General features: G+C 39.4%; 1 protein-coding gene across 1 annotated transcript in view; it reads right to left on the reverse strand.

The window, feature by feature from the left end:
- Positions 1 to 5,915: 5,915 nt before the first annotated feature.
- LOC128663125 (C2 calcium-dependent domain-containing protein 4C-like) overlaps positions 5,916 to 27,746 on the reverse strand; it is a 96,037-nt gene continuing 74,206 nt past the window's right edge. Inside the window, exon 2 of the mRNA XM_053717306.1 lies at positions 5,916 to 7,126. Coding sequence (XP_053573281.1) covers positions 5,916 to 7,061 — 1,146 coding nt within the window. The 5' untranslated portion in view covers positions 7,062 to 7,126. The remainder of the gene's footprint in view (positions 7,127 to 27,746) is intronic.

Consider the following 27,746-nt stretch of genomic DNA (forward strand, 5'->3'; position numbering starts at 1 on the left):
TGCAAACAAAAGCTTCCAGAAATTGTGGTTGCTCTGAGGAGCCCAAAACCACTGATGAACAACAGGGGTGAGGTTGTAGGGGGGTGGGGGGTAGCCTTAGCTGTCTGGTATCCATGACAGTTGTAATTATTGTTTTTCTTTGATGAGCACTTACAAAACATATAGATTAATAGCAGGAATGCCCCTAACAAAAAAAGCTAGGTCTCACTAATGAACATAGGCGGACCTAGTGTTATGCCAAGTAGGCGACCACCTAAGGCCTCACCTAAGGCCTTCACTTTCCTATCTCTCCTCTTTACCTCTCCCACTTTCCTACTCTCTCTATCCACTCTGTCTTCTCTATCCCTTCTCTAGCCACTTTTTGTAATCTCTCCACTCTTTTCCCTTTCCTCTCTCTTTCTCAGTGTTCTCTCTTTCTGTCTCTCTCCCTCGCCTCTCTCTACTATTTCTTTCTTGCCCTCCTCTCTCTCCTCTTTCTCTGTCTCTCATAACAATCTCACTTTTTCTCTCCTATTTTTCATATCTCCATTTCTCCTCATTATTATTGATACATTTGATGCAATGGAACTCAAAAATATATATTTTTATCTAAATAAAGAAAAAAAAGAGGGGAAAAGTATTGTACACAACCAGGTATACAGTGCAGGAACATGTTTAATCCGTACTAAAAATAAAACATAAGAGAAGCCTCAAGTCCTTACTTACTCTATAGCCTCCTCTGCCCATTAATTTAGCCCGTGGTTATTACTGAATCAATTAGCTATCATATTTTACTTGCGCATTAACCACGCATAATTTGGAAGGTCTGAGAAAAAAATCCCTTTTAAACTCTGCTTGGGAAGCCCTCTCAACACCTGTTACTTATATCATTAACCAGATACTTACTTATATTAACCAGATTTTCCTGTCATTCGTGTAGAATTTGCAAATTTTAATTACAATTATTCAAACAGACGAGAATCATTTAGGAAAGGGAGCCAAACACCAACCAAACATGCATACAAGTTGATGCATGGCCCTCCTTCTAATGGATAGGAACAGGAGTGCATTAATAGGAAAAATAACAAGAGCGGAATGTAAAAGCATTACTTTCTTTCGGGAGAAGAAAATAGAACTTTAAAAATAAAGTTTTTCCAATTAAGCCTAGATTTTTTTCCATTTATTTGCAGCTGAATGAGCCATATATATATTTTATAACAACATTTTTTTTTATTTTTTTTTTTACAAATTATTTGTATTAAAGGGACAGTCTACACCAGAACTTTTATTGTTTTAAAAGATAGATAATCCCTTTATTACCCATTCCCCAGTTTTGCATAACCAATACAGTTATTTTAATATACTTTTTACCTCTGTGATTTTCTTGTATCTAAGCCTCTGCAAACTGCCCCTTTTTTCAGTTCTTTTGACAGACTTGCAGTCTAGCCAATCAGTGCCTGCTCCCAGATAACTTCTCGTGCACGAGCACAGTGTTATCTATATGAAATACATGAACTAACACCCTCTAGTGGTGAAAAACTGTTAAAATGCAATCTGAAAGAGGTGGGCTTCAAGGTCTAAGAAATTAGCATATGAACCTCCTAGGTTAAGCTTTCAAGTAAGAATACCAAGAGAACAAAGCAAAATTGGTGATAAAAGTAAATTGGAAAATTGTTTAAAATTACATGCTCTATCTGAATCATGAAAGTTTATTTTGGCCTAGACTGTCCCTTTAAAAAGAATATTTAAATACATTATAGTAGCTCAATGTGAAACAGCTAATATATCTTTATATATGAAGGCCCTTTATGTAATATAATTTTCTTTTTATACTTTCGGGAAGTTAAATAATAATATTAAAGCTATAATGGCTGTGAAAAAGCAAGATACTTAACAAAAAAGAAACACAAAAAAGTCTCCCATTATAATAACTGGCAGCTCATGGTAACAGCCATCGATAAAAATGATTTAGATGGAATGCAGTCGCTAGTGATAAGCATGCCATTATATTGTCAGCCATATCAGAACAAACATAGTAACATTATGTGCCTGATGAAATCAAACCCTAAAGTGTCATAGGAAATCAATTTGTTTTGGTTTAAAAGCCACACACATGATTATTACATTTATATAGTGTTTTGTAATTATAGGATTACAGTCTGTAGTTCCCTAAGCCTCTGACAGTAATCTCTCATACTTGTCACTGTAAATTCCATTTAAAATAAACACACTCATAAACATTTTCAGACAATCTATTAAATTGGATGTTGTGATCTTTAACAAGCTCAACTAGTAAAAGAATGACAAGACATTTATTTACCTTATAATGGGAACTACCAATAAAAGACTAAAATCTCCAGCTCACCGATTCTAAGGGTGACAAACAGCAGATGTGCATGTTTACCACAAACTGGTATATTCATGCTTGCTAAGCATCATTTATATGTTTTCTCAGAACTGACATAGATAAAAAGCCAATTATATTAACACAGGAAAGCACTTACAGATGCCGACATCACTGTCTTTACAGCACTTGCTCACAGATTGCATGGGCCAAACGATTGTTTTTATTGTGAGCGACTCTTTTTGGTGACTTTTCTCTGATTATTGTATCTACTGTGTGAGGAAGAAAACAATGGTTATTTGCTTTGTCTAAAATAATGTTATTTAGTGATCCACATTTAGATATGAGCATAATAAGATATTCATAACTTGTTAAAGAGTAGCTAAACCGAATGATTGAATATATTGGGTCTGGAAATAGCTAGATAACTGGATAAGCTGATATAACAATGGTTATAATGTACCCCGTTTAGGAACCCTTTAGATCACCATAGTTCATCTATCAATAAAAAGTTGGTGAGGAAAAAGGGACCACCCAAATATTAGTAAAAATAAATAGATAAATAAAATGTATTCTAAAACAACCCGATAGAGAGAGATATCCGATGCAAATGATGATTCACAGTTTCCATGCTTTCCAAGAGGATAACCATGCCTGAGTCTCTTATGGCACCATATGAACAGTCTTATTTATGTGCATTACTAAAGCTACACTCTTCAGGGCACAACATTGAGGCAGTCTGGACAAACCAGGAAAAAAAAGCATGGCTTTTTTCACGAGAGAACCCAACAATTCATGATTTCTAAAATCAACAAAGCATTATTTATTATTTTACGTCTGTCACCCTATTATTCTATACAGTTTACCAAATCGTTATATAGCTGTAGGTGCATATGCAGGCATACCTTGTTTTATTGCACTTCACAGATATTGCGCTTTTTACAGATTGAAGGTTTGTGGCAACCCTGTGTCGAGCAATCTATCGGCACCATTTTACCAACATATATAAACATAAAAACACATAAATAAACATGAATACACATATATACACCTAGGGCTGCAAATAATGATTATTTTCATAATTGATTAATCGGCCAATAATTTTTTCGATTAATCGACTAATCAGATAAAATAAATCCAAGCTATTTTGCCTGCAGCAGAGAAGAGGCGCTTAGACGGTGTTGAGGTGCTTAAAGGAACAGTCAACACAGTAGATTTACATAATCAACAAATGCAAGATAACAAGACAATGCAATAGCACTTAGTCTGAACTTCAAATGAGTAGTAGATTTTTTTTCTGAAGATTTTAAAAGTTGTCTTTTTCCATTCCCCCTGTACCATGTGACAGCCATCAGCCAATCAAAAATGCATACACGTACCATGTGACAGCCATCAGCCATTCACAAATGCATACACACTTATTCTTGCACATGCTCAGTAGGAACTGGTGACTCAAAAAGTTTAAATATAAAAAGACTGTGCACATTTAGCTAATGGAAGTAAATTGGAAAGTTGTTTAAAATGGCATGCCCTATCTCAATAATGAAAGTTTAATTTTGATTGAGTGTCCCTTTAAGATGGATACGTTTGCCAATTTCACCAAGGTGGGATATTTATCTTTGTTAAAGTGATTGGCAACGATAGGAAGACCATTGGAACAAAAAAAGGCTTTCCAGCAGGCACGGATTTTCCTGCATGGCTATTGGCTAAGAGGTGAAAACGTCACCTCTCAGCAAAACAGCGTTCTGCCATGGGCTACCTGAGCAGCACAGTGCGGCAAGCGCTTGAAACAAAGGAACTTTCAGCATGAAGTATTTTATACTTCATGACTGAAAGTCACTTTTATTGGTTCCAATGACTTCCAATGGTCAATCCTAGTGTTTCACAAACAAAGTAAGCCTGGACTTCATTCTAACATAAAAAATATCTTGAATATCTATATGCAATGGTAAATAACCCACTATAAGGTTAGGGAAAAAATATCTAGTCTACTCTTAAAATGACAGATATGTACTTAGAGGTTGAATTTGGTATATATTGCAATTAATTAAAAATAAAAAAAAGTCAAAAGGACTATATATTAATAACAGGACAAAGCCTTACACATTTATCTATACAGTACATATAATCGGCAATAGCAAGCGATCCGCTAATAATTGTGCAAACAGATAATAGTGCACATCAATTCAAATAACAACTCCCATCAATCTAGGGTTAGGTATAAATAACAAGCTTGGCACTATATCATGCAAAGCATAGTCCCAAGTCACCTGATCTAATATTAACAATCTAAATGATGATTGCTATTATTTCTGGGTTACACATAAGCCAGGAGTAGAAACTTATAATGTATGGAAAAAGTGTAGACATCCTTTAGGCTAAGGACATACATAACCATAAAACACAATACCATGTGCAGGAGCTCTTTAGAGTGAAGCAGCTGGTGTTGTGCACTGACCAACTAATTGCAAACCAACTTATCGATTGTGAGATTCGTTGACAACTATTTTCATAATCGATTATTATCGATTATATCGATTAGTTGTTGCAGCTCTAATACATACCTACATATACACATCACCAGCAAAAAGATTATGAGGCATATTTAAGAAATGTGCGGATCAGGTCCGCAAGACATCGCTGAATGCGTAGAGCAATACGCTCTCCGCATTTAACATTGCACCAGCAGCTCACAAGAGCTGCTGGTGCAACACCTCCCCCTGCTGACTCGCGGCCAATGGGCCGCCAGCAGGGGGTGTCAATCAACCCGATCGTACTCGATCGGGTTGAATTGTTGCGATTCCTGTCCACCTGCTCAGGGCAGGCAGACAGGGTTATGGAGCAGCGGTCTTTGTGACCGCTGCTTCATAACTGCTGTTTCTGGCGAGTCTGAAGACTCACCAGAAACACGGGCCGTCAAGCTCCTTTCAGAGCTTGATAGATAGCCCCCTATGACTCATTGAAGGCTCAGATGATGGTTAGCATTTTTAGCAATAAAGTATTATTTAATTAAGATATGTACACAGTTTTTTTATTTAGTCATAACGCTATTACATACTTAATAGACTACAGTATAGTTTGAATATAACTTTTATATGTGCTTGGAGTGTGACTCACTTAATTGCCATATTCACTTTATTGAGGTGGTCTGGAACGGAACCCGCAATATTTCCGAGGTACGCCTGTGCATGCAAAAGTATACTGTATGCTTATCATGCTTATAGAATTGTAATATATATATCTCACCTACATTACTTCACTAGTTATATTCTATTCCCACAGAACAATTTGTAAACGTGTAATGAATTTCATATTCAGTAATCTCTCTAAAATGCTAATGGAATTTTATGGTGTGTATTTGTTTGCCCATGTATTACTGATGTTTAAAGGTATAATATATAATGAATAAATAAAAAGTGTTATCTAATGCAGAACAGATTGAACTAAGAACACTGTTTAGAAAACCACATAAAGACAACCCAAGAAAATACAATATAGTCAAGAATAACATGTATACGTTTCTTTTTATTTGATTTTTGAAATGAAACGATATTCAGCAACCTGTGTAAATGTCAATAAATAACATTGAATCCTACACTGGCAAAACATTGAGAAGACATAGTTTCTTCTTCCCAAGCACACTATCTCTCCAGATGCTGGATCCTTTATTTATGGCTTTAAACTTCAAATACTTCTGCATAATATCTTGAGGTCCGACTCTTTCAAAAAAGAAATCCTCATTGAAGATGGGGTTCCTGCTGCCTCGGATCAGGGTGCTCCTCTGTTTCTGGTTCTTTCCAGGACCAAGAGATAAAGAGATGTAGCTGCTGATGTTTTGGGCATCTACAGATGGTTTGTAAAGGCCCTCTGCACTGACCAGCCGGATGCGGAGTCTCTCAGTTTCAAGACAGTATTCACTTGAGATCCTCAAGATTCCTCCTGTATCCAGAGGTACAATACCATCTAGAGGAAATTGACTGAAAGATAATAGTAGGCTCATGGGAGAATGTGTAGCTGGCATCAGTGCCCCTTCACTAGATGCCCTTCTGGTGACACACGGACTGCTGTCTGTTGAACTGTCCTCATCTGTGGAGATTGAGTTGTGCCTCAGATTATAAAATTTGTAGTTGACCTTTAAGGTCCTGGCATTTTTTTTCTCCTGATTTAAAGCTTTGAGCAGTGAGCTTGGTAGGGACCTATGAAGAAGTGGAGAGCTAAAGGGGGAAGAGTCTGTTGAAGAAGCTGTGTCACTATCAAAGGTAGTGGACCTGCTAAGAGGCTGCAGATTTGGAGATGTTAAACGACAAGGAGAGTACCCTCCCAGGTAATGTGTGGCTTGAGAATTGGGAAGAGGTAGAAGGGAAGGGAGGTTATTTGGGTCATTGTGGAACAGTGACTCCTTCCTTCTGGTATTTGGGCTTTCGAGTAGGGTACTAAACCCATATGAGGTCTGAGCTTTTGGAAGATGAGGTAGGGACAGAGCTGCCTGAGACTGGGGATCACCATTTGTGCTCTCTTCCTCTGGAGGGTCATCTACACTGTCAACTTGGATTAAATGTGTCTCTTTTACAGCAACCTCAAATGATGGGCTGCAAAGATCATAGACATGCCTGTGATGTGTGCTCAGACGCTGTTGGCTTGTATGTTTGGGCGGAATACAGAATTCTGGAATACAGTCTGGCGTTATTACATTTGGACAAGTGGGAATTCGATGCTGAGGCTGTTCTCTACCAACCATGGTCTACACAGAATATTTTCTACCAGCAACATCGACAGTCACAATTCATGATCAAACGAGATGTTCTGCAAAAATAAAGGTTTAGGTCACGCGTAAGAATCCCAACATAACAGAAATAAAGCACATTTTATTGCCAGTTTACACATTAAATAAAGGGTTTGCTCATCAATATAGATATGACAAGCTGTACATTCTTGCTAAAACAGTGTTTAATATGAAAAAGTGATTATCACATGTATTCAAGTGTAATGTAATGTTTATTACAAATGTAAGACAAATATACAGCCTATGTATTTTTACACTAAGGGGCCGATTTATCAAGGGCCGAATGGCCCCTGATGCCCCTGTTTCCGCACGAGCCTTCAGGCTCGCCGGAAACAGAAGTTAAAGGGACACTGTACCCAAAAAAATTATTTTGTAATTCAGAAAGAGCATGCAATTTTAAGCAACTTTCTAATTTACTCCTATTATCAATTTTTCTTCGTTCTCTTGCTATCATTATTTGAAAAAGAAGGCATCTAAGCTTTTTTTTGGTTTCAGTACTCTGGACAGCACTTTTTTATTGGTGGATGAATTTATCCACCAATCAGCAAGGACAACCCAGGTTGTTCACCAAAAATGGGCCGGCATCTAAACTTACATTCTTGCATTTCAAATAAAGATACCAAGAGAAAGAAGAAAATTTGATAATAGGAGTAAATTAGAAAGTTGCTTAAAATTTCATGCTCAATCTGAATCAAGAAAGAAATTTTTTGGGTACAGTGTCCCTTTAAGAAGCAGCGGTCTTAAGACTGCTGCTCCTTAACTCATCCACCATCTCTTATGCTGCGGACATCAATCAACACGTTCAGATATGATCGGGTTAATTGACACCCCCTGCTAGCGGCCGATTGGCCGCGAATCTGTAGGGGCGGCATTGCACAAGCAGTTCACCAGAACTGCTTGTGCAATGTTAAATGCCGACAGCGTATGCTGTCGGCATTCAGCGATGTCAGGCGGACATGTTTCGTTACAGCGAATCATGTCCGCCCGCCATTTGGTAAATTGGCCCCTAAGGGTTAGATTATAAGTGAAGCTCTTTTTATTGCCCTCATCTTAATTTTGCTAGACTGAGGTTTTTGCGCACTTCGGGTATCGTGCGTATTACAAGTTGAAAAGTAAAAAAAATTAAATAAAAGTTTTTGCAAAACGCGCAAAAAGATGAACTTGGAATATAGTGACCGTGATAACGTATCCTCATAGATTTTAATGGAGCAGAAAAAGTGAAAAAAAAAACTAACACCATTACTAGAGCACAAACCCGATTGCGTTTTCTTAAGTACATTAACCTGACATGAAATAACATAATTTATGCTTACCTGATAAATTTATTTCTCTTGTAGTGTAGTCAGTCCATGGGTCATCCATTACTTATGGAATATATATCTCTTCCTAACAGGAAGCTGCAAGAGGATCACCCAAGCAGAGCTGCTATATAGCTCCTCCCCTCACATGTCATATTCAGTCATTCGACCAAAACCAGACGAGAAAGGAGAAACCATAGGGTGCAGTGGTGACTGGAGTTTAATTAAAATTTAGATCTGCCTTAAAGACAGGGCGGGCCGTGGACTGACTACACTACAAGAGAAATAAATTTATCAGGTAAGCATAAATTATGTTTTCTCTTGTTAAGTGTAGTCAGTCCACGGGTCATCCATTACTTATGGAATACCAATACCAAAGCTAAAGTACACGGATGAAGGGAGGGACAAGGCAGGAACATTAAAAAGAAGGAACCACTGCCTGAAGTACCTTTCTCCCAAAAATAGCCTCCGAAGAAGCAAAAGTGTCAAATTTGTAAAATTTTGAAAAGGTGTGAAGCGATGACCAAGTCGCGGCCTTGCAAATCTGTTCAACAGAGGCCTCATTTTTAAAGGCCCAGGTGGAAGCCACAGCTCTAGTAGAATGAGCTGTAATCCTTTCAGGAGGCTGCTGTCCAGCAGTCTCATAGGCTAAACGTATTATGCTACGAAGCCAAAAAGAGAGAGAGGTAGCCAAAGTCTTTTGACCTCTTCTCTGTCCAGAGTAAACGACAAACAGGGAAGAAGTTTGACGAAAATCTTTAGTTGCCTGCAAATAGAACTTCAGGGCACGGACTACGTCCAGATTATGCAAAAGTCGTTCCTTCTTTGAAGAAGGGTTAGGACACAGTGATGGAACAACAATCTCTTGATTGATATTCCTGTTAGTAACTACCTTAGGTAAGAACCCAGGTTTAGTACGCAGAACTACCTTGTCTGAATGAAAAATCAGATAAGGAGAATCACAATGTAAGGCAGATAACTCAGAGACTCTTCGAGCCGAGGAAATAGCCATCAAAAACAAAACCTTCCAGGATAACAGCTTGATATCAATGGAATGAAAGGGTTCAAATGGAACGCCTTGAAGAACATTAAGAACTAAGTTTAAGCTCCACGGCGGAGCAACAGTCTTAAACACAGGCTTAATCCTAGTTAAAGCCTGACAAAAAGCCTGAACGTCTGGAACTTCAGCCAGACGTTTGTGTAGAAGAATAGACAGAGCAGAAACCTGTCCCTTTAACGAACTAGCAGATAAGCCCTTTTCTAAACCCTCTTGTAGAAAGGACAATATCCTAGGAATCCTAACCTTACTCCATGAGTAACTCTTGGATTCGCACCAATATAAATATTTACGCCATATCTTATGGTAAATTTTTCTGGTAACAGGCTTCCTAGCCTGTATTAAGGTATCAATAACCGACTCCGAGAAGCCACGCTTTGATAGAATCAAGCGTTCAATCTCCATGCAGTCAGCCTCAGAGAAATTAGATTTGGATGGTTGAAAGGACCCTGAATTAGAAGGTCCTGTCTCAGAGGCAGAGACCACGGTGGACAGGACGACATGTCCACTAGGTCTGCATACCAGGTCCTGCGTGGCCACGCAGGCGCTATCAGAATCACCGAAGCTCTCTCCTGTTTGATCTTGGCAATCAAACGAGGAAGCATCGGGAACGGTGGAAACACATAAGCCATGTTGAAGACCCAAGGGGCTGTCAGAGCATCTATCAGCACCGCTCCCGGGTCCCTGGACCTGGATCCGTAACAAGGAAGCTTGGCGTTCTGACGAGACGCCATGAGATCCAGATCTGGTTTGCCCCAACGATGAATCAGTTGAGCAAAGACCTCCGGATGAAGTTCCCACTCCCCCGGATGAAAAGTCTGGTGACTTAGAAAATCCGCCTCCCAGTTCTCCACGCCTGGGATGTAAATCGCTGACAGGTGGCAAGAGTGAGACTCTGCCCAGCGAATTATCTTTGAGACTTCCAACATCGCTAGGGAACTTCTGGTTCCCCGTTGATGGTTGATGTAAGCCACAGTCGTGATGTTGTCCGACTGAAATCTGATGAACCTCAGAGTTGCTAACTGAGGCCAAGCTAGGAGAGCATTGAATATTGCTCTTAATTCCAGAATATTTATTGGGAGGAGTTTCTCCTCCTGAGTCCATAATCCCTGAGCTTTCAGGGAGTTCCAGACTGCGCCCCAGCCTAGAAGGCTGGCGTCTGTTGTTACAATCGTCCAATCTGGCCTGCGAAAGGTCATCCCCTTGGACAGATGTGGCCGAGAAAGCCACCATAGAAGAGAATCTCTGGTCTCTTGATCCAGATTTAGTAGGGGGGACAAATCTGAGTAATCCCCGTTCCACTGACTTAGCATGCACAATTGCAGCGGTCTGAGATGCAGGCGCGCAAATGGTACTATGTCCATTGCCGCTACCATTAAGCCGATTACTTCCATGCACTGAGCTACTGACGGGTGTGGAATGGAATGAAGGACACGGCAAGCATTTAGAAGTTTTAATAACCTGGCCTCTGTCAGGTAAATTTTCATCTCTACAGAATCTATAAGAGTCCCTAGAAAGGGAACTCTTGTAAGTGGTAATAGAGAACTCTTTTCCACGTTCACCTTCCACCCATGCGACCTCAGAAATGCCAGAACTATCTCTGTATGAGACTTGGCAGTTTGAAAACATGACGCTTGTATCAGAATGTATCTTTAGTTAGGCTGCAAGAGAATGACTGAATATGACATGTGAGGGGAGGAGCTATATAGCAGCTCTGCTTGGGTGATCCTCTTGCAGCTTCCTGTTAGGAAGAGATATATATTCCATAAGTAATGGATGACCCGTGGACTGACTACACTTAACAAGAGAAATTAATATTTCACATTCCAATGTTCTTCACATAAAATAATATGTTCTATTTATTTCTAAATACATATTTATATATATATATATCTGATGTTTTTTTGGTTAAAAAAAAATGTATATATATATATATATATATATATATATATATAGGTATAGATATAGACAAACATATATAGGAAGATCTATTCAAAAATACTTAGAACATATTCCCTTATGTGAAGAACATTGGAATGTGAAATATTTACATTAAATACAGTTAAATACTTTATTAAATACGAATATTGCAAAGGGCTCCTATAAATGCACTTATAACTTTTTATTGCAATTTTTTAAAATAATCATTATTAGACTGTGTTATTATGATTGTAACTGTACTTTTAAATGTATTTTTGATGTTTTTTTGTACATTTTTTTTGTCCAGAGTAACAGTTATCCAGACCTCTAAAGTCGTGCTGACCCGACACATATTAAATTTAATTGTGCTTAAGTGAACGCGTTTACTTGTTTTACCCACTCTACTTCCGAAGCGCGCAAAAAGCCATGATAAACCCCTTTTCGCTCAAGTGCAACAGTTAGCTTGCCACTCTTAATCTAGCCTTATATTGGTAAAGGCTATTTAAAATATATTATGATACCATATACTGATATGTGTGTTTAACTGGTTGCCCATTTTATCCCCATAAAACTTTTCTGAGGATTAAGTTGGCCACTACTCCATGGGCTGATGTTACGTGAATGTCCCCAGGCTGATAGCTTATTTTGTTACTGAAAAACTACCATTTGTAAACTCCTCTGCTTCATTCTACAGTACAGTGTCTCATATGTACAAAGTCAGATAACGCTTAAGCTTACAAAGATAGCAACATCACATTGAAATTAAATTCTGTTGTTTGTTTTTTTGCAGCCCTGGATGACTGAAGATCGATATTTGCTCTAATTTATTTTTATCCACATCCGTGTTTTCCTGAAATTTTCAACAGAACGCCTATATATTATACAGTAATACAGGCATCACTTGTAATAGCACCGGCAGCACTTTAAACCTACTAAATTGCTGAAGTTGGGAGCATTGATGGATTTCAGAGGATAAGTTGATAGGCTCTGAAATTGGTCCAGTACTATTTACTTCTTATCTTTTTCAATTCTGTACTATCGGCTTCATAATGTTGGGACGAGTTTTAACATAAAACAACATTTTTTGAAACATTAAAATATGTGGCTGCTCTTTCCTCTAAAATCTATTATATTTCATATTAGTATGTGCAAAGTAGCTAATCCAAATTTACTATAGCAAACCAGTATTTAAGAAGAATTAAAATACATTGCTAAAATTTTCAGATAAAAAAACAAACAAAACAAGTAAAAAATATGTTATAGTAGCTGTACACACAGATTTATCTATGGCTATAAACCTTATAAATACTAAACAGTAATACCTACCTTTCTCTGCTGCTACAACGTGAAGGGGCCATGTTGCAGGGTCAGTTGGCACAGGTGAGCTGTCAGCCCCGAGGCAAGCCTGAAGTTCTCTTATCAATAGCCACTGAACAGGTTACAGCCAATCACACGGGAGCTCATTAAAATATATTGCCACAACCGCTATACTGGAACCACTGCTGCATAAACCTTCTTGTTTAACCTCTTATCTACCAGCTATCTATAAATTATACACAAAATACTAACAAGCACTATACTTCTCTAGAAATGTGCTGTGAAAATAAATAAAATCATTGTGTAGGTTTGATGATTTGATTGAATATTAACAACTAATTATTATGAATGATGTTGTAGTTTAACCAACTCGGGGTAAGTTTGGTAAATGACGTTTTAGCAAACAGTGTACTGCTCTGTGTGACTGCAGCTTGAAGGTAATTGTATCCCTAGGAGCAGAGACGTGTACTTTGCTCATCAGGGCCATCAGCAACGCCCGTCTCCCTAACAACAGAGTGCAAGAAGACTGCTTACCTGCCTGGTACCACGGGGTCAGCAAGGATGAGGTAAGAGAGCAAATAGCAGTCATCGTGGAGAAAAAAACGAAGCCTCAGTGGATCCAGGGAACATTGAAGCACACACATTGCTTCTAACATAATTAATTCAATGTATAATAACCCGCAAAGTAATATACTGTATATGATCCTTTAGATTACAACAACATAATTACCTTAATATTTAATTATTCAGGTTTATTAAACTTATATTGTAAAAGATGAAATATTATAATGCTTGACTCCAGATTTAGCAGAACCGTAGTTGTCTGCAATCTGTAATATATTTTAGAGGATGCTGAAATTATTAATATTTTTTTTCATTCATGATTTATATAGAGCATACAATTTAAAAATAAATAAATCCAATTTACTTTTATTATCAATTTTGCTTTGTTCTCTTTGTATGCTTTGTTGAAGAGAAAACCTAGAAGCAGCAATATACTGGGAGCTAGGTGAAGACATTGGGTGAGCCAAAGACAAGAGGTGCTCCACGACCTGGAAGCCAAAGGGAGCACACAACGATTGGAGGAAGCAGGATTCGTCATCAATCTGCTAAAGAAAGAAGGAGATGCTTCTTTGTAAACTTTAATTAATTAAAGTGCTCCTGTTCTTAAGATTATTCGTTCATACTGGGCTTTAATTCATAATACACATTTTACCTCTGTAATTTCCTTGTATCTATGCCTCTGCAAACTGCCCTCTTATTTCAGTTCTTTTGATAGACTTGCATTTTATCCGATCAGTGATGACTCCTAGGTAACTTCACATGCATGAGCTCAATGTTATCTATATGACACACATGGCCTCTAGTGGTGAAAAACTATCAAAATGCATTCAGATTAGAGGTGGCCTTCAAGTTCTAAGAAATTAGCATATGAGCCTCCTAGTTTAAGCTTTCAACTAAGAACACCAAAAGAACAAAGCAAAATTGATGATAAAAGTAAATTGGAATGTTATTTAAAATTGCATGCCCTATCTGAATCATGAAAGTTTATTTTGGACTTGACTGTCCCTTTAAAGTTTACAATGACTTTAATTTTGCCTTTACTGTCCCTTTAAATATGTCTCTTATAACCCTTATTATCCTAAAATATTACCTAATCACTATATACATTTTATAAGCATAGTATTGAGGTTTTTCCTCACCTCCCTCTGGGTGCCGCCATGTTAAAATCAAGCTTTCACATCTTTCCATTGCTGATGTGTTTGAACCTATGCAGCAACTCTATTTCAGAAAAAAAATACTTTGGGGCCAAATTATCAAGCTCCGAACGGTCTAAAGACCACTGCTCCATAACCTATCCGCCTGCTCTAGGGAGGCGGACAGACATCGCCAGAAATCAACCCGATCGTATACGATTGGGTTGATTGACACCCCCTGCTAGCCGTGAATCTGCAGGGGGCGGCATTGCACCAGCAGTTCACCAGAACTGCTGGTGCAATGATAAATGCAGAGAGCGTATGCTGTCGGCATTTATCGATGTGCAGCGGACATGATCCGCAATATCGGATCATGTCCGCTCGCACCTTCTTAAATAGGCCCCTTCAACTTAATATGCAGCAATAGCGTTATGTTTTGTTTAGCTTTTTTTTTAACACAAGGCACTCAGACTCACGCCTAAGGTAGCAAACTTTTGAAGAGCAGAAATAAGTAAATATACAGTACCCAGGATCCCCTCATTATGTTTTTATTTTTTACATGTTTCAAGAGGCTAAGCAGCATATTATCTCCTTACCCTATAGTTTTTTTGTCTTTATTTTTGCTCTGCCTGGGGTATCGCTATAAGTCATGCCAAATATGTTTGAAGAGTGCCCAGTCCAAAAAAGTATTTGAGGAGTAATCAGAATTTAAAGGGACAGTAAAGTAAAAATGAACTTTCATAATTCAGACAGAGGCTAGAGCATGTCATTTTAAAAAAACAACAACTTTCCAATTTACTTCTATTATTAAATTCCCTTCCTTTTCTTGGTAACGTTTATTGAAGAATAAAACTAGGTAGGCTCATAAGAGCTCAGGAGTGTGCACGTGTCTTTAGTAATCTATGGCAGCAGGGATTTAAAACATAGTATAGCAAAGTCACAAATAATGTTGCAAAACACTGCTGCCATAGAATACTAGACACGTGCACACCCATGTACGATCGTGTGATTTACATTTTTTACTTATTTGTTTACATCGGAATAACATCGGTAACAAATAAGTACCGGCAGGAAGGGGTTAAGCAGAATCTCACTATTTTTCTTGTAATTAATGTTGTTGGTTTTGTATATACCAAAAAAGTAGACACTTAGGGGTATATTTACCAAGCAGCGGATGCTGCTTATTCCGTGCGAGCCTTTTGGCTCGCCAAAAACAGGAGTTTAGAAGCAGCAGTCTTAAGGTGCGTTGAACTGCAATCATCCCGATCAGATACGATCTGGATGATTGACCTCCTGCTAGCAGATGATTAGCTGCAAATGTGCAGTGGGCGGCATTGCACAAGCATTTCTTGTGAAATGCTTGTGCAATGATAAATGCCGACAGCGTATACTGCCGGCATTTAGCACTGTAAGCAATGTTTACAACGAATCATGTCCGCCCGACATTTGAAAAATTGGCCCATTTGAATGTTTAGCATGATGTCTTTGTGTATGCTCAGTACACTTAAATATGGACTCTAACACCTCGTTAAGAAATAAACATAAAATCACAAATTAAAACACAGTTTACTCATTGCATATGAACTGCAAATTAGACCTGTGCACACGGCAGCTTTGTTAGCTGCTGAACTGTGGAGAAGATTTGTGCAAATCCAGATCTTAGGGCTCTATTTAAGAAGCAGCGTATGCTGCCTCCGTCCCACTCCTAAGACCGCTGCTCCTTAACTCGTCCACCACCTCTGAGGTGGCGGACAGCAATCCGCCCAATCGAATACGATCGGGCTGATTGACACCCCCTGCTAGTGGCTGATTGGCCGCAAATCTACAGGGGGTGGTATTGCACCAGCAGTTCAATGGTGCAATGATAAATGCTGACAGCGTATGCTGTCTGCATTTATCGATGTGTGGCGGACATGATCCACTATATCGGATCATGTCCGTCCGCACATTAATAAATAGACCCCTTAGCCTGTTGCATTTTCACAAGAAAAAATTTTGCTCTAAAAAGAGCTGAAGACTACAAGTGGCTGCTTTTTTCCACATTCGGCAGCTAACTAAGGGCTCGTTTCCATTGAGCCATTAAAAATGGACCAGGTTTCCTTTGAATTATTCGGGGGATTGCATGCAGTCGCCCTTTTCGTTTAGCTGTAACTTAAGTTAACGTTGTGTTAACGCTTCCATCCAAAGTAAATTAATTAGTTACTATAGTAACCCGACCTTACACTATGGGACTCGTTCACATATACAGTGCCGCATACAAGTGTGACGTGTATATTTTACCCGTGGCTCGCTGTTATGACCCCCCATAAACTAACATAAATAGAACTGGCGTCCCAAGTGGGTATCATATATTCAGCGCAAGGACTTACGAGGTGAAAATGGAGACATTTTCCTCCATTGTCACCTCGCTACACATAGGTAGGCACATCAAGCGTTGTGCTGAGTATATGAGCACTGTAACTCCTTAAAATCAAACACCTAACGCATGCGCAATATGTACCTCGCAACCGCCACCCCCCACCGCAATAACTAATAAATATATTAACCCCTAATCCGCTAACCCCCATTTCGAAAAGTATCTATTAAAGTTATTAACTCCTAATCCGTCACCCACCCACAACGCAAAGGGGGGTAGTTATCAACGTGTCAACTTTCCTGCCTTCGCCGGTTCAATACGCCCGCCTAAGCTCGCTTACCTTTGCCGCCGCGGACATGAAAAAAATTTGCCTAAATTATCAATAAATCTGTCAAAAAGCCGCGCACCAAGTACGGGGCGATGAGCAGCGGACTGTGATAGTTATCACTCATCCGATCTCGCTGCTCTTCGGCTTTTTGACAGCTTTATTGCTAGCCTGTCACTAAGCACCCACACTAAACTACACTGTTCTACCCCCTATACCGGCGCCCCCAGAGCCCCCCGCAACTCAATAAAGTTACTAACCCCTAAACTGCCGCTACTAGACCCCGCCGCAACTCTTATAAATGTATTAACCCCTAAACCGCCGCTCCCGGACACCGCCGCAACCTACATTATACCTAGTAACCCCTATCCTGCCCCCCCTATACCGCCGCCCTCTATAATAAAGTTATTAACCCCTATCCTGCTGATCCCGCACCTCGCCGCAACTAAATAGTTTAACCCCTAAACCGCCGCTCCCGGGCCCCGCCGCAACCTATATTAAATTTATTAACCTCTAATCTGCCCCCCCTACACCGTCACCATCTATAATAAATTTATTAACCCCTATACTGCCCCCCCCTACACCGCTGCCACTGTAATAAATTTATTAACCCCTAAACCTAAGTCTAACACTAACCCTAACACCCTCCTAACTTAAATATTAATTAAATAAATCTAAATAATATTTCTATTATTAAATAAATTAATCCTATTTAAAACTAAATATTTACCTTTAAAATAAACCCTAATATAGCTACAATATAAATAATAATTATATTGTAGCTATCTTAGGATTTATTTTTATTTTATAGGTAACTTTCAATTTATTTTAACTAGGTACAATAGCTATTAAATAGTTATTAACTATTTAATAGCTACCTAGCTAAAATAATGAGAAATTTACCTGTAAAATAAAAACTAACCTAAGTTACAATTACACCTAACACTACACTATCATTAAATAAATTATTCCTATTTAAAACTAAACACTTACCTGCAAAATAAACCCTAAGATAGCTACAATGTAATTAATAATTACATTGTAGCTATTTTAGGATTTATATTTATTTTACAGGTAACTTTGTATTTATTTTAGCTAGTTAGAAGTTATTAAATAGTTATTAACTATTTAATAACTACCTAGCTAAAAGAAATACAAAATAACCTGTAAAATAAATCCTAACCTAAGTTACAATTAAAGCTAACACTACACTATCATTAAATTAATTAAATAAATTAACTACAAATAACTACAATTAAATACAATTACATAAACTAACTAAAGTAAAAAAAATAAAAAAAGCTAAGTTAAAAAATAAAAAAAATAAGTTACAAACATTTAAAAAATATTACAACAATTTTAAGCTAATTACACCTAATCTAAGCCCCCTAATAAAATAACAAAGCCCCCCAAAATAAAAAAATTCCCTACCCTATTCTACATTAAAAAAGTTCAAAGCTCTTTTACCTTACCAGCCCTTAAAAGGGCCTTTTGTGGGTCATGCCCCAAAGAAAACTGCTCTTTTGCCTGTAAAAGAAAAATACAACCCCCCCAACATTAAAACCCACCACCCACATACCCCTAATCTAACCCAAACCCCCTTAAAATAACCTAACACTAATCCCCTGAAGATCATCCTACCTTGAGTCGTCTTCACTCAGCCGAGCCACAGATGGAACTGAAGAGGAGATCCGGAGCGGCAGAAGTGATCCTCCAAGCGGCGCTGAAGAAGTCTTCCATCCGATGAAGTGATCCTCCAGGCGGCGCTGAAGAAGTCTTCCATCCGGGCGATGTCATCTTCCAAGCGGCGCTGAAGAAGTCTTCTATCCAGGCGATGTCATCTTCCAAGCGGGGTCTTCAATCTTCTTTCTTCAGGATCCATCTTCATCCCACCGACGCGGAACATCCTTCTTTCCCGACGGACTACCAACGAATGAAGGCTCCTTTAAGGGACGTCATCCAAGATGGCGTCCCTTCAATTCCGATTGGCTGATAGGATTCTATCAGCCAATCGGAATTAAGGTAGGAAAAATCTGATTGGCTGATTGAATCAGCCAATCAGATTGAAGTTCAATCCGATTGGCTGATCCAATCAGCCAATCAGATTGAGCTCGCATTCTATTGGCTGATCGGATCAGCCAATAGAATGCGACCTCAATCTGATTGGCTGATTCAATCAGCCAATCAGATTTTTCCTACCTTAATTCTGATTGGCTGATAGAATCCTATCAGCCAATCGGAATTGAAGGGACGCCATCTTGGATGACGTCCCTTAAAGGAGCCTTCATTCGTCGGTAGTCCGTCGGGGAAGAAGGATGTTCCGCGTCGGCAGGATGAAGATGGATCCTGAAGAAAGAAGATTGAAGACCCCGCTTGGAAGATGACATCGCCCGGATAGAAGACTTCTTCAGCGCCGCCTGGAGGATCACTTCATCGGATGGAAGACTTCTTCAGCGCCGCTTGGAGGATCACTTCTGCCGCTCCGGATCTCCTCTTCAGTTCCATCGGTGGCTCGGCTGAGTGAAGACGACTCAAGGTAGGATGATCTTCAGGGGATTAGTGTTAGGTTATTTTAAGGGGGGTTTGGGTTAGATTAGGGGTATGTGGGTGGTGGGTTTTAATGTTGGGGGGGTTGTATTTTTCTTTTACAGGCAAAAGAGCAGTTTTCTTTGGGGCATGCCCCACAAAAGGCCCTTTTAAGGGCTGGTAAGGTAAAAGAGCTTTGAACTTTTTTAATGTAGAATAGGGTAGGGAATTTTTTTATTTTGGGGGGCTTTGTTATTTTATTAGGGGGCCTAGATTAGGTGTAATTAGCTTAAAATTGTTGTCATATTTTTTAAATGTTTGTAACTTATTTTTTTTATTTTTTGTAACTTAGCTTTTTTATTTTTTGTACTTTAGTTAGTTTATGTAATTGTATTTAATTGTAGTTATTTGTAGTTAATTTATTTAATTAATGTAATGATAGTGTAGTGTTAGGTTTAATTGTAACTTAGGTTAGGATTTATTTAACAGGTAATTTTGTATTTCTTTTAGCTAGGTAGTTATTAAATAGTTAATAACTATTTAATAACTATTCTAACTAGCTAAAATAAATACAAAGTTACCTGTAAAATAAATATAAATCCTAAAATAGCTACAATGTAATTATTAATTACATTGTAGCTATCTTAGGGTTTATTTTACAGGTAAGTATTTAGTTTTAAATAGGAATAATTTATTAAAGTATAGTGTAGTGTTAGGTGTAATTGTAACTTAGGTTAGGATTTATTTTACAGTTAAATTTCTCTTTATTTTAGCTAGGTAAGCTATTAAATAGTTAATAACTATTTAATAGCTATTGTACCTAGTTAAAATAAATTGAAATTTACCTGTAAAATAAAAATAAATCCTAAGATAGCTACAAAATAATTATTATTTATATTGTAGCTATATTAGGGTTTATTTTAAAGGTAAGTATTTAGTTTTAAATAGGATTAATTTAGTTAATATTAGAAATATTATTTAGATTTATTTAATTAATATTTAAGTTAGGGGGGTGTTAGGGTTAGTGTTAGACTTAGGTTTAGGGGTTAATAATTTTATTACAGTGGCGGCGGTGTAGGGGGGGCAGGATAGGGGTTAATAAATGTATTATAGGTGGCGACGGTGTAGGGGGGGCAGATTAGGGGTTAATAACTTTATTATAGAGGGCGGCGGTATAGGGGGGCAGGATAGGGGTTACTAGGTATAATGTAGGTTGCGGCGGTATCCGGGAGCGGCGGTTTAGGAGTTAATATGTATAGAGTAGTTTGCGGTGGGCTCCGGGAGCGGCGGTTCAGGGGTTAATATGTATAGAGTAGTTTGCGGTGGGCTCCGGGAGCGGCGGTTTAGGGGTTAATATGTATAGAGTAGCTTGCGGTGGGCTCCGGGAGCGGCGGTTTAAGGGGAAAACACTTTATTTAGTTGCGGCGGTGTAGGGGGGGCAGATTAGGGGTGTTTAGACTCGGGGTACATGTTAGGGTGTTAGGTGTAGACATCTCCCATAGGAATCAATGGGATGTCTGGCAGCAGCGAACTTGTACTTTCGCTATGGTCAGACTCCCATTGATTCCTATGGGATCTGCCGCCTCCAGGGAGGCTGTTTGAAAACCAGGTCGGAAAAGTGCCGAGCGTACCTGCTAGTCATTTGATAACTAGCAAAAGTAGTCAGATTGTGCCGCATTTGTGTGCGGAACATCTGGAGTGACGTAAGAATCGATCTGTGTCGGACTGAGTCCGGTGGATCAAAGCTTACGTCACAAAATTCTACTTTTGCCGGTCTCTAGCCTTTGATAACTAAGGCGAATCAGCCTCGCCACAAATACACTGCAGAATTCCAGCGTATTTGAGGTTGACGGCTTGATAACTACCCCCAAAGTATCTAATTACACTATTAACCCCTAATCCGCCATCCCACCACAACGCAAAGTACCTATTTAACCTATTAACCTCTAACCCACCATCCCCCCACATCGCAACTAAGAATAAAATTACTAACCTCCAAATCGCCATCCCCCCACAACGTACAGTACATATTTAAACTATTAACCCCTAATCCACCATCCCCCACAACGCAATTTACCTATTTAAACTATTAAACCCTAATCCGCCCTACCCCCACAACTATCTAACCTATTAACCCCTAAACCGCCACCCCCGCACAACGCAAAGTACCTATTTAACCTATTAACCCATAAACCGCCATCCCCCCCACAATGCAAAGTATTAATCTAATCACTAAGCCCCCTAACCTAACACTCCCTAAATTAACCCCAATTACATAAAATAAAAAAAGACTATTTAACTAATAAATGAATTAAAATACCAAAATCATAAATCCTAATTTAAAATAAAAATAAAAAATCCTAACATTACATAAAAAATAAAACCTAAGATTAAATTTGAATACAAAATCTAAGATTAGATAAAATAAAAAAATCTAAGATCACAAAAAATAAAAAAATCTAAGATTACATAAAAAAAATAAAATATCCAAAATATAAAAATGTAAAGCTAATTGAATACCCTTATAAAAACAAAAAAGCCACCCCAAAATAAAAACACCCCCTTATCTAAGACTAAACTACCAATAGCACTTAAAAGGGCCTTTTGTAGGGCATTGCCCTGAAGCATCAGCTCTTTTACCTAAAAGAAAATACAAATTAACCCCTAACAGTAAAACCCCCACCCACCCAACCCCCCAAAATAAAATAGACCTAACTCTATAAAAATCTAATCTACCCATTGCCCCTAAAGGGGCTTTTGTATGAGCATTGCTCTTAAAAGGGCAATCAGCTTTTTTGCTGCCCATTAAAAATTACCTAATCTAGTAAATTTTTTAGAGTTAGTGTTAATTTTTTTTCGCCTAGATTACGAGTCTTGCGTTAGTGTTAAAAAGCAGCGTTGAGAGGTCCCAACGCTGCTTTTTAACGCCCGCTGGTATTACGAGTCTGGCAGGTACAGGTGTACCGCTCACTTTTTTTCCGCGACTCGAACATACCACAAATCCACTTACGTCAATTGCGTATTCTATCTTTTCAATGGGATTTGCCTAACGCCGGTATTACGAGTCTTGGAAAAAGTGAGCGGTACAGCCTCTCCTGTCAAGACTGTTACCGCATTTAAAAGTCAGTAGTTAAGAGTTTTATGGGCTAACGTCGTAACATAAAACTCTTAACTAAAGTGCTTAAAAGTACACTAAAACCCATAAACTACCTATTAACCCCTAAACCGAGGCCCCCCCCCCCCCACATCGCAAACACTTAAATAAAGGTTTTAACCCCTAATCTGCCGACTGGACATCGCTGCCACTTAAATAAATATATTAACCCCTAAACCGCCGCAATCCCGCCTCGCAAACACTAGTTCAATTTTATTAACCCCTAATCTACCGTCCCTAACATAGCTGACACCTACCTACATTTATTAACCCCTAATCTGCCGCCCCCAACGTTGCCGCCACTATATTAAATGTATTAACCTCTAAACCTAAGTCTAACCCTAAACCTAACCCCCCCTAACTTAAATATTATTTAAATAAAACGAAATAAAATTACTACAATTAAATAAATTATTCCTATTTAAAACTAAATACTTACCTATAAAATAAACCCTAAGATAGCTACAATATAACTAATAGTTACATTGTAGCTATCTTAGGGTTTATTTTTAATTTTACAGGCAACTTTATATTTATTTTAACTAGGTACAATAGTTATAAAAACAGAATTTATGCTTACCTGATAAATTACGTTCTCCAACGGTGTGTCCGGTCCACGGCGTCATCCTTACTTGTGGGATATTCTCTTCCCCAACAGGAAATGGCAAAGAGTCCCAGCAAAGCTGGTCACATGATCCCTCCTAGGCTCCGCCCACCCCAGTCATTCGACCGACGGACAGGAGGAAATATATATAGGAGAAATCATATGATACCGTGGTGACTGTAGTTAGAGAAAATAATTCATCAGACCTGATTAAAAAAACCAGGGCGGGCCGTGGACCGGACACACCGTTGGAGAAAGTAATTTATCTGGTAAGCATAAATTCTGTTTTCTCCAACATTGGTGTGTCCGGTCCACGGCGTCATCCTTACGTGTGGGAACCAATACCAAAGCTTTAGGACACGGATGAAGGGAGGGAGCAAATCAGGTCACCTAAACGGAAGGCACCACAGCTTGCAAAACCTTTCTCCCAAAAATAGCCTCCGAAGAAGCAAAAGTATCAAATTTGTAAAATTTGGCAAAAGTGTGCAGTGAAGACCAAGTCGCTGCCTTACATATCTGGTCAACAGAAGCCTCGTTCTTGAAGGCCCATGTGGAAGCCACAGCCCTAGTGGAGTGAGCTGTGATTCTTTCAGGAGGCTGCCGTCCGGCAGTCTCATAAGCCAATCGGATAATGCTTTTAAGCCAAAAGGAAAGAGAGGTGGAAGTCGCTTTTTGACCTCTCCTTTTACCAGAATAAACAACAAACAAGGATGATGTTTGTCTGAAATCTTTAGTAGCCTCTAAATAGAATTTTAGAGCACGGACAACGTCCAAATTGTGTAACAAACGCTCCTTCTTTGAAACTGGATTCGGACACAAAGAAGGTACAACTATCTCCTGGTTAATATTTTTGTTAGAAACAACTTTAGGAAGAAAACCAGGCTTAGTACGCAAAACCACCTTATCTGCATGGAACACCAGATAAGGAGGAGAACACTGCAGAGCAGATAACTCTGAAACTCTTCTAGCAGAAGAGATTGCAACCAAAAACAAAACTTTCCAAGATAGTAACTTAATATCTACGGAATGTAAAGGTTCAAACGGAACCCCTTGAAGAACTGAAAGAACTAGATTTAGACTCCAGGGAGGAGTCAAAGGTCTGTAAACAGGCTTGATCCTAACCAGAGCCTGAACAAATGCTTGAACATCTGGCACAGCTGCCAGTCTTTTGTGAAGTAAAACAGATAAAGCAGAGATCTGTCCCTTCAGAGAACTTGCAGATAATCCTTTCTCCAAACCTTCTTGCAGAAAGGATAGAATCTTAGGAATTTTTATCTTGTTCCATGGGAATCCTTTAGATTCACACCAACAGATATATTTTTTCCATATTTTATGGTAAATTTTTCTAGTTACAGGCTTTCTAGCCTGAATCAGAGTATCTATTACAGAATCTGAAAACCCACGCTTTGATAGAATCAAGCGTTCAATCTCCAAGCCGTCAGTTGGAGGGAAACCAGATTCGGATGTTCGAATGGACCCTGAACAAGAAAGTCCTGTCTCAAAGGTAGCTTCCATGGTGGAGCCGATGACATATTCACCAGGTCTGCATACCAAGTCCTGCGTGGCCACGCAGGAGCTATCAAGATCACAGAGGCCCTCTCCTGATTGATCCTGGCTACCAGCCTGGGGATGAGAGGAAACGGTGGGAATACATAAGCTAGGTTGAAGGTCCAAGGTGCTACTAGTGCATCTACTAGAGTCGCCTTGGGATCCCTGGATCTGGACCCGTAGCAAGGAACCTTGAAGTTCTGACGAGACGCCATCAGATCCATGTCTGGAATGCCCCATAATTAAGTTATTTGGGCAAAGATTTCCGGATGGAGTTCCCACTCCCCCGGATGGAATGTCTGACGACTCAGAAAATCCGCTTCCCAATTTTCCACTCCTGGGATGTGGATCGCAGACAAGTGGCAGGAGTGATCCTCCGCCCATTGAATTATCTTGGTCACTTCTTTCATCGCCAGGGAACTCCTTGTTCCCCCCTGATGATTGATATATGCAACGGTCGTCATGTTGTCTGACTGAAACCTTATGAATTTGGCCTTTGCTAGTTGAGGCCAAGCTCTGAGAGCATTGAATATCGCTCTCAGTTCCAGAATGTTTATCGGGAGAAGAGACTCTACCCGAGACCATAGACCCTGAGCTTTCAGGGATTCCCAGACCGCGCCCCAGCCCACTAGGCTGGCGTCGGTCGTGACAATGACCCACTCTGGTCTGCGGAAGCTCATTCCCTGTGACAGATTGTCCAGGGTCAGCCACCAAAGGAGTGAATCTCTGGTCTTTTGATCTACTTGAATCGTCGGAGACAAGTCTGTATAATCCCCATTCCACTGTCTGAGCATGCACAGTTGTAATGGTCTTAGATGAATTTGTGCAAAAGGAACTATGTCCATTGTTGCAACCATCAATCCTATTACTTCCATGCACTGCGCTATGGAAGGACGATGAACAGAATGAAGTACTTGACAAGAGCTTAGAAGTTTTGATTTTCTGACCTCTGTCAGAAAAATCCTCATTTCTAAGGAATCTATTATTGTTCCCAAGAAGGGAACTCTTGTTGACGGGGACAGAGAACTTTTTTCTCTGTTCACCTTCCATCCGTGAGATCTGAGAAAGGCTAGGACGATGTCTGTATGAGCCTTTGCTTTTGACAGGGACGACGCTTGAATCAGGATGTCGTCCAAGTAAGGTACTACTGCAATGCCCCTTGGTCTTAGAACCGCTAGAAGGGACCCTAGTACCTTTGTGAAAATCCTTGGAGCAGTGGCTAATCTGAATGGAAGTGCCACAAACTGGTAATGCTTGTCCAGAAAAGCGAACCTTAGGAACTGATGATGTTCCTTGTGGATAGGAATATGTAGGTACGCATCCTTTAAATCCACGGTAGTCATAAATTGATTTTCCTGGATAGTAGGTAGGATCGTTCGAATAGTTTCCATTTTGAACGATGGTACCCTGAGAAATTTGTTTAGGATCTTTAGATCCAAAATTGGTCTGAATGTTCCCTCTTTTTTGGGAACTATGAACAGATTGGAATAAAATCCCATTCCTTGTTCTCTTATTGGAACTGGATGTATCACTCCCATCTTTAACAGGTCTTCTACACAATGTAAGAATGCCTGTCTCTTTATTTGGTTTGAAGATAATTGAGACCTGTGGAACCTTCCCCTTGGGGTAGTTCCTTGAATTCCAGGAGATAACCTTGAGAAACTATTTCTAGCGCCCAAGGATCCTGAACATCTCTTGCCCAAGCCTGAGCAAAGAGAGAAAGTCTGCCCCCCACTAGATCCGGTCCCGGATCGGGGGCTATCCCTTCATGCTGTTTTGGTAGCAGTGGTAGGCTTCTTGGCCTGCTTACCCTTGTTCCAGCCTTGCATTGGTTTCCAGGCTGGTTTGGGTTGTGAAGTAATACCCTCTTGCTTAGAGGATACAGAATTAGAGACTGGTCCGTTTCTGCGAAAGGGACGAAAATTAGGCTTATTTTTAGCCTTAAAAGACCTATCCTGTGGGAGGGCATGGCCCTTTCCCCCAGTGATGTCTGAAATAATCTCTTTCAAATCAGGTCCAAATAATGTTTTACCTTTGAAAGGAATGTTAAGCAATTTTGTCTTGGAAGACACATCCGCTGACCAAGACTTTAGCCAAAGCGCTCTGCGCGCCACGATAGCAAACCCTGAATTTTTCGCCGCTAATCTAGCTAATTGCAAAGCGGCATCTAAAACAAAAGAGTTAGCCAATTTAAGTGCTTGAACTCTGTCTATAACCTCCTCATACGAAGATTCTTTACTGAGCGATTTTTCTAGTTCCTCGAACCAGAAACACGCTGCCGTAGTGACAGGAACAATGCATGAAATTGGTTGTAGAAGGTAACCTTGCTGTACAAAAATCTTTTTAAGCAAACCCTCTAATTTCTTATCCATAGGATCTTTGAAAGCACAACTATCTTCGATAGGAATAGTAGTGCGTTTGTTTAGAGTAGAAACCGCCCCCTCGACCTTGGGGACTGTCTGCCATAAGTCCTTTCTGGGGTCGACTATAGGAAATAATTTCTTAAATATAGGGGGGGGGAACAAAAAGGTATGCTGGGCCTTTCCCACTCTTTATTTACTATGTCTGCCACCCGCTTGGGTATAGGAAAAGCGTCGGGGGGCACCGGAACCTCTAGGAACTTGTCCATCTTACATAATTTCTCTGGAATGACCAAATTGTCACAATCATCCAGAGTAGATAACACCTCCTTAAGCAGTGCGCGGAGATGTTCTAATTTAAATTTAAATGTCACAACATCAGGTTCAGCTTGATGAGAAATTTTTCCTGAATCTGAAATTTCTCCATCAGACAAAACCTCCCTCATGGCCCCTTGAGATTGGTGTGAGGGTATGTCAG

The sequence above is a fragment of the Bombina bombina genome, chromosome 6 (assembly GCF_027579735.1).
Source record: "Bombina bombina isolate aBomBom1 chromosome 6, aBomBom1.pri, whole genome shotgun sequence".
Classification (NCBI taxonomy): Eukaryota; Metazoa; Chordata; class Amphibia; order Anura; family Bombinatoridae; genus Bombina; species Bombina bombina.